Source organism: Berghia stephanieae, chromosome 6 (genome assembly GCF_034508935.2).
Source record: "Berghia stephanieae isolate SIO BIC M18660-M18661 chromosome 6, UCSD_Bste_1.3, whole genome shotgun sequence".
In the NCBI taxonomy this organism is placed as follows: domain Eukaryota; kingdom Metazoa; phylum Mollusca; class Gastropoda; order Nudibranchia; family Aeolidiidae; genus Berghia; species Berghia stephanieae.
In genome coordinates this window covers 26285677-26300720 of record NC_088365.1, presented here as the reverse complement: position 1 = coordinate 26300720, position 15044 = coordinate 26285677, and the positions used below count along the sequence as shown (strand labels likewise).

Here is a 15044-nt window from a genome sequence, read left to right as displayed (position 1 = left end):
TTTTTTTTGGGGGGGGGGGGGGGGGGGGGGTTGCCAAGATGGGTGTTACGTAAATCGAATTTTTTGAAGGCCGGTTTTTCTGGCCAAATTTTTTAAATACGTGTTTTGTTTTGTTTTCAGAGTAGGGCAGTCCAGTTAACGGGCTAATGGTCTTCATGTATTGCATTGGAATCGAACGTCCAGAATAGACGGTTGTTGAACCGCCGCTCTTACCGTACTCTGACCTAAACAAGTTAAAAAAAAAAAAATTGGCCAGAAAACTCGGCCTTCAAACACCGATCGATTTAGATAACCCTCATCTTGTAAAAAATTACTCAAACCGTGGAATGAGGTCTTAGTCTCAGGTTTGATAGTTTTTGACTCGATGGAAGTCATTGTAATCGATCGATATTTGAAGAATGCAGTTTTCTGGCCAAAAAATGTTTAACGTGATTTTTTTTTTTTTTTTTTTTTTTTTGTAATATGCAGTCGAGTCCGCTTAATCGCACACCCTTGGGAGTTCAGTTTAGTGTGTCGATTAAGCGGAGAAGCTAAAATTAGCATCTACGCACCAGCTTTCATGTACCTTTCATCTAGGACCTTATGCGCGATTAAGCGGAGTGAACTGTATCAGAGCGCTGTTCCCATTCATTCCCCAGTATGTATGTGTGTGTGTGTGTGTGTGTGTGTGTGTATGTGTGTGTGTGTGTGTGTATCGCCTTGGCTTCGATCTGGTCTGGTTATTGACATGTATCGGTCGTGACATGGCCACCAATGCTGAACCTTCTCATTAAAAGTCCTCGGCCCCTATTTTGTTGTCAAAACAAGTTTTCTTTTCTTTTCTATTCGTTCTTTCTTTCTTTCTTCCCTTCTTGCTATCTTTCTCTTTTTTCCCCGTGCTTCCATTTCTTCAAAAATTAAATAAAAATTTATTTAAAAACAAAAGGAACTCGGCCATTTTTATATATATGTATATAGTCGATTTGAAAGGATTCGTTCCTCCTCCCTAGCCAACCGCAACACTTTTTTTTTTTTTTGGGGGGGGGGGGGGGGGGGAGGAGGGCGGTGTTGAGAGTTAGATGTTAGCCGCAGTATGTTGTCGTTGTAGTATTTTTAGGTTGCTGTTGAGTTACAGGTAATATTGTTGGATGATCTAACGATAATTTCTATTATTTAAATGCCACTAATTATGTTTGCAGCTATGCGGTCTAGTGGTATTCCACTTGCCTTGGGATCGGAAGGTCCTAGGTTCCAACCCCGCTCTGAGCGGCGCATAGTTGAGTCCTTGGAAAAGGCTCTTTACTCACACTCTGTCACCGTACTCCAGTGTAAAATGAGTACCTGGCCGTGAACAGTGTTGTGTCTGTCTGGGAAAAAAAAAAAACAACTTGAAATATCGCCAAATAAGGGTCATGTTTCATCCTACAAGTGTTTCTGTTGGATGGATCCCTTTGAAAAGCGCTTTGAGCACGTTTAGCTGCAGTGCAGCGCCGCAAATTGAGCTACATTGAGGTGACTTGCTCAAGGTCACACAGTGCAGCGGCGGGTGATCGAACTCGGTATCTTTCGGGTACGAGCAAAGACCACTGAGCGACGCTGTCACTTTAATAAATGTTCGAGGCTTGTTGTGGGGGTTTATTAAAAAATATTTCGTCATTGTTTTCCCCTCTATTTATCATTTAATTTCAGAATCATCGTGATTGATAGACAAAGTCGTCACCATGAAAGCGACCGTCTGTCCGTTCTTGAACCGGTTCTCGGTGTCCCACATCCGCCAGTACGCGCCAGTGCTGTTGGGATATATGGACAAATGCCCCGTCATGAGGCAGACGAGCGTGCCCTTCCAGCAAGCAATGGCGGCCCATACCACCCGGCCCACTGAGCAAGGCGCCACAACTGGTAACTCTCTCTCTCTCTCTCTCTCTCTCTCTCTCTCTCTCTCTCTCTCTCTCTCTTCTCTCTCTCTCTCTCTCTCTCTCTCCCCCCCCCCCATACTGTGGGATTATGGACAATGCCCGTCATGAGGCGACGAGGTGCCTTCAAAGGCATGGCGGCCATCACCGGCCATGAGCGGCGCCCACTGGTAACTCCTCTCTCTCTCTCTCTCTCTCTCTCTCTCTCTCTCTCTCTCTCTCTCTCTCTCTCTCTTCTCTCTCTTAATGTCTCCCCCCCCTCTCTCTCTCTTCTCTCTCTCTCTTTTCTCAGCCCCCCTCTCTCTCTCTCTCTCTCTCTCTCTCTCTCTCTCTCTCTCCCCCTCTCTCTCCCTCTCTCTCTCTCTCCGTACTAATGGAATACATGAACAAATGCCCCGTCATGAGGGCCCTTCCAGCAGGCACCATCCTGCCCACTGAACAAGGCGCCACCACTGGTTCTTCTATTTTGTTTTGTTAAAGTATCGGGGTGGACGTTTCACCACTGTGTCATATAACTTCTTGTTGTGTGATTTTTTGTTTTGTTTTGTTTTTGTTTTTTTTTTAAATGTGACATATATGTTGTTTTTGTTCATGTGCTTCTGTTTTTGTTGTTTTGGTAGGTTTTATTTTTGTCACCCACTAATTTACTTTTGTATGTCAGTGAATGACATATTCAGTCGGAAGGTGAACATTTTGGATTTGCACTTGTGTTTTTGTTTTTGTTTTAGTTTTGTTTGTTTTTTCATTTTCTTCAAATTAGTTAGAAGTGAAATTAAACTTTGTGATATTTCCCGAAGATGTAAAAAAAAATGGTTGATTTAATCATTTATGACAAGAACTCCTTTTTGATAAAAATTGTCCTAACTAAACTTGGTAATATCTCAGTTCAAAAGTTTTCACCATCCGACAGATTACGTCATTCATTATAACATATTTCATTGATTTGTCATTGTCATACAGAGTCATTAATAAAGGTGCCATCACCTATAACCTTCTACTTCATCCATCCCTTTCCCCAGGCAAACCATCCCTGATTGATGTGGACCCCAGCGCCAATGGCGGCAAGTGCCCGTTCCTGAAAGGCACGGAGATCACCGTGACCAAGGCCAGCCAGGCTGTCCAAGAAGACGCCATCCACCCAAAGGTGGATCCTCAGGAGGACACCCAGGAGAAAAAAGGTAATTTCACATTCAACATTGGGGATATCGTGCTCAAAGCACTTTACAAGGGATCCCAAGCCAACAGTAATGCTTGACATTTAATATGAAACATGACGCCTATAAGGTGATATATTACAATATTCCACTACAGAGACAATGCTATTAATGGCCGGTACTCATTTTACACCTGAGTGCAGTGAGAGAATGTGAGTTTAAAGGGCCTTTTCTAAGGACTCGGCTATGTCATTTTTTTTTTCTGGCTTCTTCTGGTAGTTTTTTCACACCTCAGCAGCTTTTCCTGTCTCCAAGAAGAAGACCACAAAAGATCCTTCTTCTCAAGGTAGAAATGAATATTGTTGGAATCAATGCAACAAAGACCCCGTACAGTTGTAAATGAAAAGGTAGAGTTATTTATTTATCCGAACAAGCTGGGCTCTAGCCCTTCTGTCTTCTGCCACGACGTAGAGACGTCTTTTTGTAGTTGTTCCAGGTGAGACTATACACTTTGTAACTGATGCTTGGATTTGGAAAAGGGAGAGTTAAGAGAAAGATGATTTTTGGTTGCTCATTTTTTACAAAGTTTGTTTGAGGTGAGATGTGAAGCTTCCACTCATTTTCAGGTTGTTTTTTTTTCTTTTCCCCAACAAATGATTTGCCATCTCTGTTGAAAAAAAAAAAAAAAGAAAGTGTGCTTTTATATAGCGTAATTTCCACTAAATGTGCTCAAAGCGCTTTACAAAGGATCTCTGACCAACAATTAACATGTAGAATGAGACAATGGCGTCTGTTAGGCGATATTACAATTTTTTCGACAGAGACAACTCTATTATGTTAACGGTCAGGTACTCATTTTACACCTGAGTACATTGAGAGAATGTGAGTAAAGAGCCTTTTCCAAGGACTCAACTATGCGAGACTCAAACCCAGGACCTTCTGATCTGAAAGCGGGTGTCATACCACAAGACCACATAGCCGCATAAAGGGAAGAATAAAAGAAGGGAAGTATTTATTTTTTTAAAATAAAAAAGAAAAGAAAAAGAAAGTTAACTCTTTTTAATGTCTTTAAAAAATCCAATTAACCTATGAAATTTCCAATATTTTACTTCCCTTAGCGGAAAACAAGAACTTCTTCAACTACAACAACTTCTTCGACAAGCAGCTGATCAAGAAGAAAGAGGAGCACACCTACCGTGTGTTCAAGAAGGTGATGCGGGATGCCTCGTCATTTCCCCGCGCCTCGGAGGAGAGCGGCGCCGAAGGCAGGAAGGACGTGACGGTGTGGTGCAGCAACGACTACATGGGAATGAGTTGGCACCCCAAAGTCATCGAGGCTGTCAAGTGAGTTCGTTCAAGTTCAACGTCTTTATTTGCAAAAGGCAGATTGCCCATCACTGCAGATTTTATACATTTATGTGGTGACTTTCTCCAATATTGTGTTAATGAGTTGAAAGATACATGTTTAATAGTTGACCAAACTTGTTGTTGTTGGTAATATCTAGGATTTCTGGTGGGAGAGTGTTCCATTCCTTGATGGTTCTTGGGAAGAAACTGTTTTTTTATATTTGTTGGTTCTGTGTGTTGGGGTTGTGAACTTACTGCTATGATAATTGCTTGATTTCTTGGGTTGATTTGAGATGTGATGTGAACTTCTGTCCTTTACTTTAGAAACTGAGATTAAAACTTGGGCTCAATAGCCTTTATATATAGCTCTGGCTATTGATTGGGTAACTGGGTTTGCTAGATCTGGAGGAAAGTATTTTGCGATAGACTAGTGTTCTATCCAGAAGATAGCAAGCAGAGGGTTCTAATGGTTCTAATGGCCTACTAAAAGAAAATAAATAGAAAGTCTCATTTAAAAGCTTGCGCTGTTTTTTTTGTTTTTGTTGTTTGTTTATTTTAAAGTTAGTTGGGGAATTTGTCGTGGTTAATAAAACTTGTACAAATAGGATTCTCTAAATGCTTAGTGGCTTCTGTTTGTTAAGCATTTAGTAGAGTAGGAATTTATTCACAGTGTTAATTTAAATATGAATAATTTTTTGTCTTGGGTGATTCAATCAAGATTATTTCTTGACTCCCAACTCAAGCATTCTGACAAGTCAACAGATGATAAAAATCTGATTAATATTTTCTGCTTCTTATGTTTTTTTATCTTTTTTTTTTTTTTAATTTTTATTTCCAGCAAAGCACTGAATAAACATGGTGCCGGGTCTGGGGGTACGAGGAACATCTCTGGTAACTCACCTCTGCACGAAGCCCTGGAGAAGCAGCTGGCTCGACTCCACCAGAAAGAGGCTGGTCTCGTGTTCACTTCCTGTTACGTGGCCAATGACACGACACTGTTTACATTGGGGAAGCACTTGCCGGGTAAGGCTGTGATTGATGTGTGTGAGCCTGAATAAAGGGAGTACTGGATATAGGGATAGTCAGTCATTATTAGGGTGGCCGTTAATAGGGAAGAAAAGTCTTGATGTTACACCTTCTACTTTTCAGGTTCCAAAATCCTTGGAAGTGTGTATGCAGATCTGCCTAGTACTACGAAAAATTCGTAGAATTAGGATTTTTTGGCTCCTGCTACAGAACTAGATTCACATCTTTGACTCAATAAATCATGTTGAGAAGGAAAGTTTAGTTCCTGAGAACCTATATTCATGACTTTGGAGCATTTTTGGATTATGCTGAGGGCAAATTATTTATTTCTAAAGCTATTTATAGTGATTTTTTTCATTTTTTTCACTTGGAAACCTCAAATTTTTAAATATTTCAAGTAGGCAACTCTGCGTATGTAACCAGAATTTCGGAGGACAAATGATGTTACATATTGAATCAGAAGGTGGTATAACCATTTTAATAGTAGGATGTATAGGAAGATTCTAAGGATTATGGGGCAGTGTGGTTCAGCAGTACGGTCTTTGCTTCGTACCCGAAAGGTACCGAGTTCGATCACCCGCTTCTGCTCTGTGTGGCCTCGAGCAAGTCAAGTCACCTCGCCCAAGCTCAATTTGCAGCGCACATTGCAAGCTGACGCCTGGGTTATTCCAGTCTTCCCTTGGAATAGACCCTAGAGACTAATTTTCCCTATGGGATGAATAACAGCGTTGCCTCTGTCAAAAATAAAATTGTAATATCGCCTAACAGGTCTCGTCCTACATATTAAATTAAGTGTTGCTGTTGGCCAGGGATCACTTGTAAAGCACTTTGGGAAGTTTAGTGGATATTGCGCTATATTCTTCTTCTTCTTCAAGTACCAAGTCTGTGCCAGACATCGGTGATCATAGTACGCCATTCATCTCTCTGATCTAGTACGCCATTCATCTCTCTGATCAGATAACCTCAGAAAACTATTATTACTCTTCTCTTTCTTTGTCACCCAGCTGTTCAAACTATTCAAATGTTTTTCTTGATCTACCTTTACTCTTTTTACCTTCTATCTATTAATGATCAACTTCATCATCATCATCATCATCATCATCATCATCGTTGCCTTTTTCACCCTGGGTCAGCGTATAGGCCACAGACAAACAGTTTCCATCCTTCTCTATCCTGAGCTAACTTTTTTAAAACTCGTTCCACGTCTTACCACTTCTCTGTATATCAGCTTCTTTAATTCTTCTCCACGTTCCCCATATGGCCTTCCCCTTGATCCACTTAGGCAGTTTAATATTTGCGTATTTCCTTTCCTCAGGGATGCATTTCTTCTCGGATGCGGGTAACCACGCCTCCATGATCCAAGGCATCAGGACCAGTATGGCCAAGAAGCACGTGTTCCGGCACAATGACCCTCTTCATCTAGAGGAGATGTTACGCAAGGTGGATCCCTCTGTGCCTAAAGTGGTGGCATTTGAAACCGTTCACTCCATGGATGGTAAGGAGAAAAAAAGAAGAAAAAATACCCCCAAAACGAAACGCAAATCGGAATACAAGCCTAAGTTTTCTCTTGAATTTCTGCCATATAATGTGAGGAAACCAGTATTATTAAAATTCGCGAAGTCCCTGCTTTGACAGTTTTTGCCAAAATGAAGGTCATTTAAATTGATCGATATTTGAAGGACGAGTTTTCTGGCCATATTTTTCAATACATGTCTTTCAGAGTACGGCAGTCAAATGATGTATCTTTCTTCTTCTTTTTCTTCTTTATCTTCTTCTTCTTCTTCTTCTTCTTCTTCTTCTTCTTTTTTTTCTTCTTCTTCTTCTTTTCTTCTTCTTCTTCTTTTCTTCATTCTTTTCTTCTTCTTTTTTCTTCTTCTTTTTTTTTCTTCTTCTTTTTTCTTCTTTTCTTCTTCTTCTTCTTTTCTTTTTTCTTTCTTGTTATTATTATTATTATTATTATTATTATTATTATTATTATTATTATTATTATTATTATTATTATTGTCATAATCATTATTATTTTTATTTCAGGCTCCATCTCTCCAACAGAAGAGATGTGTGATGTAGCCCACAAATACGGGGCCCTCACCTTTGTGGACGAGGTTCACGCCGTGGGCCTGTATGGAGAACGAGGTGCTGGAGTCGGGGAACAGGACAACTGTCTGGACAAGATGGACATCATCTCAGGGACGTTGGGTAAGGATGGGACCCCCTCATCCCCCCTCCCCCAAATTATTTTTTTTAAAATAAAAACACGTAGTCCTTCAGAGCCTCCTGGAGCTGGAGTTCATACTGGATTTTATAGTGTGAAACAGATAATAGCAATCACTTGCCACCCATTGGATAGGACGCTAGTCTATCGCAAAGTATTTTCTACCAGATCTAGCAGACCCATCCACCCAATCACTGCTTGAAAGGGGGGGAGGTCAGAAAAGCTGTTTGTGTATGAAGCGAGTGCTCTACCAATTGGGCTATTGGATACCCCAGCCAAGGGTTTTACAAAGCCTACGTTTATACTACTATTAAAATTGGTAGAACTGTACTTTTTCGACTGGAGACCAATTACGTTGGTGGCAGCCATTTCTCTTGATTACAAAAATCAATGGCCAACATATAGCCAAGGGAAATAACTGCAACAATTTAGAAAATGGCCAAAGCGTTCCAAATCCTCAGGAATAAAGTTTTCCTTTGAGATAAATGGTACCTGATCCGATGATATTCCTCAAAAGGGTTTTTATTTTGTTTTGTTTTTTGTTTTTATTTCTTTTCTTTTTTTTTTTTTTTTGGTGGTGGTGGGGGGTTATAAAGATTTCCTTTTTCTTTCTTATTGAAGATACCTCCGTTAAATTTGTACCTTCTCTCATAAAGGTAACCCGCTTTCAACTTACTCTTTTCACAGAATAAGATTTTAAATAGGCTTACTTACTGATAATGAGAGTTTCTCATTTTTGTAAATAATTCATGAGATTGGAATTTTTTAAATACTGAATTATAATCTGATATTGTTCTAATTTTTGTAAAAATTTCATGTGTCATAAAATTTGGTCCAAATTCATTCCTGTTTTTTGTTGTTTTGTTTTGTTTTTTGTTTTTTTTAAAGTTTAAAATCTTGATGTTAAATTAACGTATTTGACATCATAGAAACAGGTTTAAAATGGTTGACATTTCTAAATTTTATTTCTACCTGGTCGATTTTAAAATTTCTTCCTTTTTGTCTTTTCTTCCAGGAAAAGCCTTTGGCAACATGGGTGGTTACATCGTGGGCTCCAGCCAGCTGGTGGACATGATTAGAAGTTACGGCTCTGGTTTCATCTTCACCACCTCTCTACCCCCCACCATCTTGAGTGGTGCCATGGCATCCATTAAGGTTAGTTGTATTGGACGGACGGGTGACCGACCGTTGGGTGACAAAGAAAGAGAAGAGTAATATCAGTGTGAGGTTATCTGTTCAGAGAGATGAATGGCGTTCCATGATCACCGATGTCTGGCAACAGACTTGGGACTTGAAGAAGAAGAAGAATATTATACAGCAGCTGTCATGCCACCTTAAAAATTATCTTTTAAAAGTTTGAGCTTTTATAAAGCACAGTATCCACTAAACGTGCTCAAACTGCTTTACAAAGTTAAATATAAATATGTTTCTTTTTTTAATTCCTAGTTTTCTGAAGTATGAGAGAGTAGTTGTTGTTGTTAACTTTATAAATTAACTTTCCATCAGCGGGATAATAATAATAAGAAGAAGAAGGAGAATAAAAATAATTATAATAATAATAGTAATAGTAATAATAATAATAATAATAATAAAATAGTAATCATAATAGTAATAATAATATGATTATGATAATAATAATAATAATAATAATAATAATAATAATAATAATAATAATAATAATAATAAATAATAATAATAATAATAATAATAATAACAATATTAATATAATAATAATAATATAATAATAATAATAATAATAAAATATAATAATAATAAAACAATAGTAATAATAATAATAACAATATTAATAACAATATTATAATAATAATAATAATAATAATAATAATAATAATATAATAATAATAATAATAATAATAATAATAATAATAATAATAATAATAATAATAATAATAATATAATAATAATAATAAATAATAATAATAATAATAATATAAATAATAATAATAATAATAATAATAATAATAATATAATAATAATAATAATAATAATATAATAATAATAATAATAATATAATATGATGATAATAATAATAATAATCAATAAAAATAATAATAACAATAATAATAATAATAACAATAGTAATAATAATAACAATAAAAATAATAATAATAACTGACATGTGTATAGCGCCTTACCCGGATTCAACAGGCTCTTGGCGCTTTTTATTCTTAAAATAAATAAAGAAGTAGATACAATGGAAAAAAAAACACAGCAATTTCAATGACTTGTTTACCAATAGACAATACCTTTTACACGCATGATAGGTAAAACTTCATTTACAAAATAGAAATCATGGGTGAGTTTCCGAAAGCTATTAATAAGCCAGCACGTCTGATATTCTGGGAGAAATTGGGTGCCGAAAAGTTAAAGGATTAAAAAAGAATTTGAATTCCTAATATGAAATGTTATCTTAGAATTAACTAAATTGAAAGATCCAAATCAGACATTGAAAAAAAAAAAATTAGTTTTAAAAACTTGAGCTTTTCTATATAGCGCAATATCCAATAAACGTGCTCAAAGCACTTTACAGGGGTCCCTGGCCAACAAAAAAAAACAACGAAACTTTTGCCTTCGCTGTAGACACACAGCCTCAGGAATGTTCTATGTATTTTTTCCAGGTGATGTCCAGTGATGAAGGGAAACAACTGCGACAGCGACAGCAATGGAACGTTCGCTACATGAGGGAGAGACTGGTGGATGCTGGATTGCCAGCCAGTCACAGTCCCAGCCATATTATCCCCATCGTTGTGAGTGGGGGAAGGGGGGGAGGGATAGTGTTTGTGATGGTGTCTTATGAGTATTGAGTGAATGATTTTGCCAGCCAGTCATAGTCCTAGCCATATCATCCCCATTGCTGTAAGGGGGGGGGGGGGGGGGGGGTTACGGTGTTTGTGATGGTGTCTAATGGGTATTGAGTGAATGATTTTGTCTGCCAGTTTGCTCTTGGAATGTACATCTGTTCCCTTTTTGAACCATTTCCCTTTGTCTTACACTTTCGCTTTTTAGGGACTTTTGATTGTTGATCTTGAATTTTTTTACTCTCCCATTTTCTTCCCTTTTTCCTGGTGCTGATATGACCTAAATTTGTTGCCAGTGCCATAAAACCAGTAAAAAAAAAATATTGTCTTCTAGAGATGTGTATTAGACGAGTTAAGGGCTAAAACGTCTTTTTCTCCTCAGGTTGGCGATGCAGAAGCGTGTACCCAGCTCTCCAACGATCTCATCTCCAAGTGTGGCATCTACGTACAATCTATCAACTACCCAACTGTGGCGCGCGGTACTGAGCGACTCCGTCTTGCACCAACTCCTCACCATACCAAGGAGATGATGGATAACTTTGTGGATAAGCTCGTAGGACTCTGGAAGGTAAAGAAGAAGAAATTACTTCGGCCTTTTTATAGCACTATTGATGTCAAAGGTTTCTCTGTAGCTGTTCTTTGTTTTATAACAGGAATCATCATCATAGCTTGTCGCTCCAACCCCGAACCCACACCACAGCATCTGGGGAGCAGAATCTTAGGTCATGTCAGTGCAGCTGGGCCCATCCTGGCATTCTCTAAGGATGTGCTCTTGGCATCCACATGTACACAAGCTAGTCTCTGCCATCCCCCACTTTTTCATGCTTCCAGCTGTTCTTCCAAGTTTTGCCCATGCTCTGTTCAGTGTTACCCATTCATTCCTGGGGGTCTCTAATCTGTAAGGGCAGTTCTTCTATCGGATCTTCAACGGCTTCATTTGAATGATTGTCCCACTCCCTCCATGTGGAAAGTCTGTATAGAGCTGCATGATCAGGGTTGATGCTTTCTTCCGTCATGAAGCTCTTTCTCGACTTCAGTGTACTGGTCGTTGGGTTATCATCATACTTACATAGCACAACATCAACACCAACATAACAGGGATGCCAAATGCCCAGTTTTTTCCCCGGCTTTTTCTGCCTATTTTCACACCTCAGCAGCATTCCTGTCTCCTTGAAGATGATCACTGAAGATCCTTCTTCTCAAGACAGAAATAAATATTGTTGAAATTGATGCAACAAAGACCCCGTACAGTTGTGAAGGAAAGGAAAAACATCCAAATTTTGGGACACTCGATATTGATCTAGCAATAGTAATTCTCCTCTCTACTTTTATATGACGCCCAACACAGAAGAAAGCAGGTGTCGCAATGCGAAAGAAACTTTTGAATTCATGTAACACAGACAGTTAGGTTGACAAAAATAGATTTTTCCATTAATGGAACTCTGGAGAGAATTGACACCATCATCATCATCACTTTTGTTTACTCATTCCTCTTGGTCTGTGTAGGGACAAAAGGCTTTTACAGCACTCTCTCAGGATACCAGATTGGGACTATGACAACCCTACCTCCATCATCTCAATCTGTCCACCAATCATCATTATTATTATTATTATTATTATTATTATTATTATTATTATTATTGTTATTATTATTATTATTTTTTATTATTATTATTATTATTTATTATTATTATTATTATTTTGTTGTTTTTTGGGGATTTTTAAAAAAAATTATTATTATTTTTATTATTACCATCATCATCACAAATTTCACAAATATTATTTTTATAAATCATCCCGTCATAATTCAAATCATTTGTTGAAATCAATACCAGAAATTCTTTATTCCAATTTTTTTTTCTCTCTCTTTCTCTCTCTCTCTCCACCTTTCAACAGGAGTCTGGTCTTCCCCTCTACGACACACCCATCTGCCCCAAGAGCTGCGAAGCGTGTCAGAAAGAACTGAGCATCAGCCAGCTGTACAAACCCAAGCCCATCTGCGATCGCAGCAACTGTACCTACTCGTCCCTGCAAGCAGCTCTGGCCTAAGTCGGCGTCTAATCCAATCTCATCCGTCTGTCATGACATTTCGTGTTCAATTACAACTTTCTACCTGGCAAAAAAAAAATGGGCCATAATAATGATAAGAAAGATAAAAATATGATTTTTTTATTTTTAAACATTTTTTTATGTCTCTTAAAAAAATAATTTTTGTTGAATAATTCTGTAAATCTCAAAAAGGTTTGTTTTAAAAAATGAAACAGTGGAGTACCTCGTGTCTATTAAAATCAAAATAATTTTTGTTTGTTTGATATTAAAGTTATATAGCATAATATAATATAGGTATATTTTTCTATCAGAATTAGAAAATATAACGATATATCTAGCTAGCTTTTGATTACTTTGACAATTTTAAGTTCTATTGCTTTTTCTATGGTGAAATCATTCAAAATATGTTGAAAACATTGAATATTTGGGCTTTTTTACTTGATTATTATCATATACAGGGTGATTCAGTGAAATGTCAGGCAACACTTTTGGAGACTTTAATGTGTTTAAATAAATTATGCACCATTTAGTGTTGACTTGTGAGTAAACGGTGCTACACGATAATGATGTATGTGGTAATTACTCATAACGTAATCTTCACAAAATGCTCATTAAATTACCCTGTACATTGAAACTCGTTTTTAAAATTCATGGGCTCATCATACCTTTTATCCCTTATTATTATTCATGTTCTTTTTTTCATTAAAAAAAATTTTAGCGTTTTTTCCATGACTTTTTACATGATAGGACCAAGTATTGATTCATCTTCTTTTTTTTTTCTGTGAAAAGACAAAAGTTAAGAACATTTATAGTTACTTCAGAAGATTTTTTCTGATAAACCAAAGATGAAGACATAATAATTTTGTTCTACTCTGTACCTGTCATTGACAGACAAATGGCATTTGACAAGACGAAAGATGACGGATGACTACAGAAGGATTTTGAACCATTGATGATGAATTTGGACTTTTTGATCATGACAAAGTTTAAACAGTGACCTGACCTGACCTGACTTTATGTTTGTTTCCTTGAGTCTCAATAAACTCCCAAATAGACAATGAATTAAAAATTGCTGGTTATGAAATGGCAATGTCAGACAATGCTATGATAACAAAGAAAACACACAGACATTGCAGATTTGAGGTATTGAAGAAAATAAAAAAGAAATTGTAAAGTATTGTAAAGAAATATGTAGTTATACTTATGGCAATCTTTTTTTTTTCCCTCTCGATACCGTTGAATTTATTATATTCATGGATCTTTTATTTGAATAAGACTAATTTCTGTTACACCAGACAGTCGTTTAGTCATTTAAGGCTTTAGGATTAACCCTCTCCACACCATCAGTTTTCAGAAATTTCCCATAATTTTACATTCGCCCAACGCAAAAATATATTTTTTCTTACTCAAACAAGAAAGCAACAAAGTAGGCCTACATTTTATACATAATATTTTTCATCAAAAATGAGCTCTACAACACAGTGTTCAAGTTTTTATAGCTATAATAATAATAATATATTTTTGAAAATTTTGTGGTGTACAAAAGAAATCAGGATGAGTAAATTGTAGGTCGTGTCATAACAAATATGACAATGACTTTTCTATGGTTGGTGAGGAGAGGGTTAATTCAATTTTAATTTGAACTTTTTTTTCTCTCATTGGAACGAGGGATCAGATGTATGATTTTTATATTTTATTATAAAAATAACCTTGTGAAAACAATAACAAAGATCTGAGTGACGTCAATTTTCATTTCTTCCATATTTTGTCATTTTGTACTAGTATCGGTATACTATAATTCAGTAGATAATTTCAAGACATGTCATATTGATTAGGTTTTATTTTAAGGTCGATGAGTGTCATCTCAGGTCACTGGTTTGAGGTGGTGGGATTATTTCGTTATATTTTTACTTTTTACTTTTTACTTTTTGGTTTTCCTTTTTTTAAATTTGTATTTTTAATGATATATCTAATATTAGATCGCCTTTGTGTCGCGGTGATTTCTTCATGATTTTTGTCTGTTAGAATTCAATCAGAAGTTGCTTTTTTGAGAGTTTTTAAAGGTTTTTTGGTCATTTAAATAAACGAAAGTAACAAACAAGATTTTATCTTTTTCCGTAAGAAATTTGAAATAAATTTGACTATATTATTATGATATAAAAATTTTTCGTTTAATTTGAAGTTGTTTTTTTAGTATTTATTAGTAAGAAGACAGACAAGCCAAAATAAAGTGATACTAAGCTGCTAGAAGCTGTGGACTGTAAAAAGTTATATAAACAAAATTGAATACAATAGCTTTAAAAAAAAAAGAACAAAATACCAAACACGGGACGTTTCAGGTTCAAAATCCTTCTTCAGCTAACCAAACAAAACAAAACAGTAAGGACATGAATACATTGCTTGACATCACAGATGGACGGCAGAGAAACAAATAAGCGCTTCCTTTCTGCGGTAATATCTTGTTTTTATTGTTTCTTGTTGGTAGCTGAAGAAGGGTTTTGAGCCTGAAACGTTCTGTGTTTGGTATTTTTGTTTCTTTTTTTTT

The 15044-nt window shown here is 36.5% G+C and overlaps 1 protein-coding gene across 5 annotated transcripts in view; it reads left to right on the top strand.

Moving 5' to 3' along the window:
• LOC144974758 (5-aminolevulinate synthase-like) overlaps positions 1–14781 on the top strand; it is a 50991-nt gene extending 36210 nt beyond the window's left edge. For 3 of the 5 annotated variants that reach the window (XM_078917988.1, XM_078917990.1, XM_078917989.1), the window contains exons 4-13: positions 1669–1878; positions 2912–3070; positions 4165–4390; positions 5232–5416; positions 6735–6914; positions 7451–7615; positions 8647–8786; positions 10271–10399; positions 10833–11018; positions 12347–14729. In XM_078917988.1, the coding sequence (XP_078774114.1) occupies positions 1701–1878; positions 2912–3070; positions 4165–4390; positions 5232–5416; positions 6735–6914; positions 7451–7615; positions 8647–8786; positions 10271–10399; positions 10833–11018; positions 12347–12499 (1701 nt within the window). In that variant the 5' untranslated portion in view covers positions 1669–1700 and the 3' untranslated portion in view covers positions 12500–14729. Of the gene's footprint in view, positions 1–1668; positions 1879–2911; positions 3071–4164; positions 4391–5231; positions 5417–6734; positions 6915–7450; positions 7616–8646; positions 8787–10270; positions 10400–10832; positions 11019–12346 lie in introns of all 5 variants that reach the window. The other 2 variants (XM_078917987.1, XM_078917991.1) reach the window with 2 other exon arrangements.
• The last annotated feature ends 263 nt before the right edge of the window (positions 14782–15044 follow it).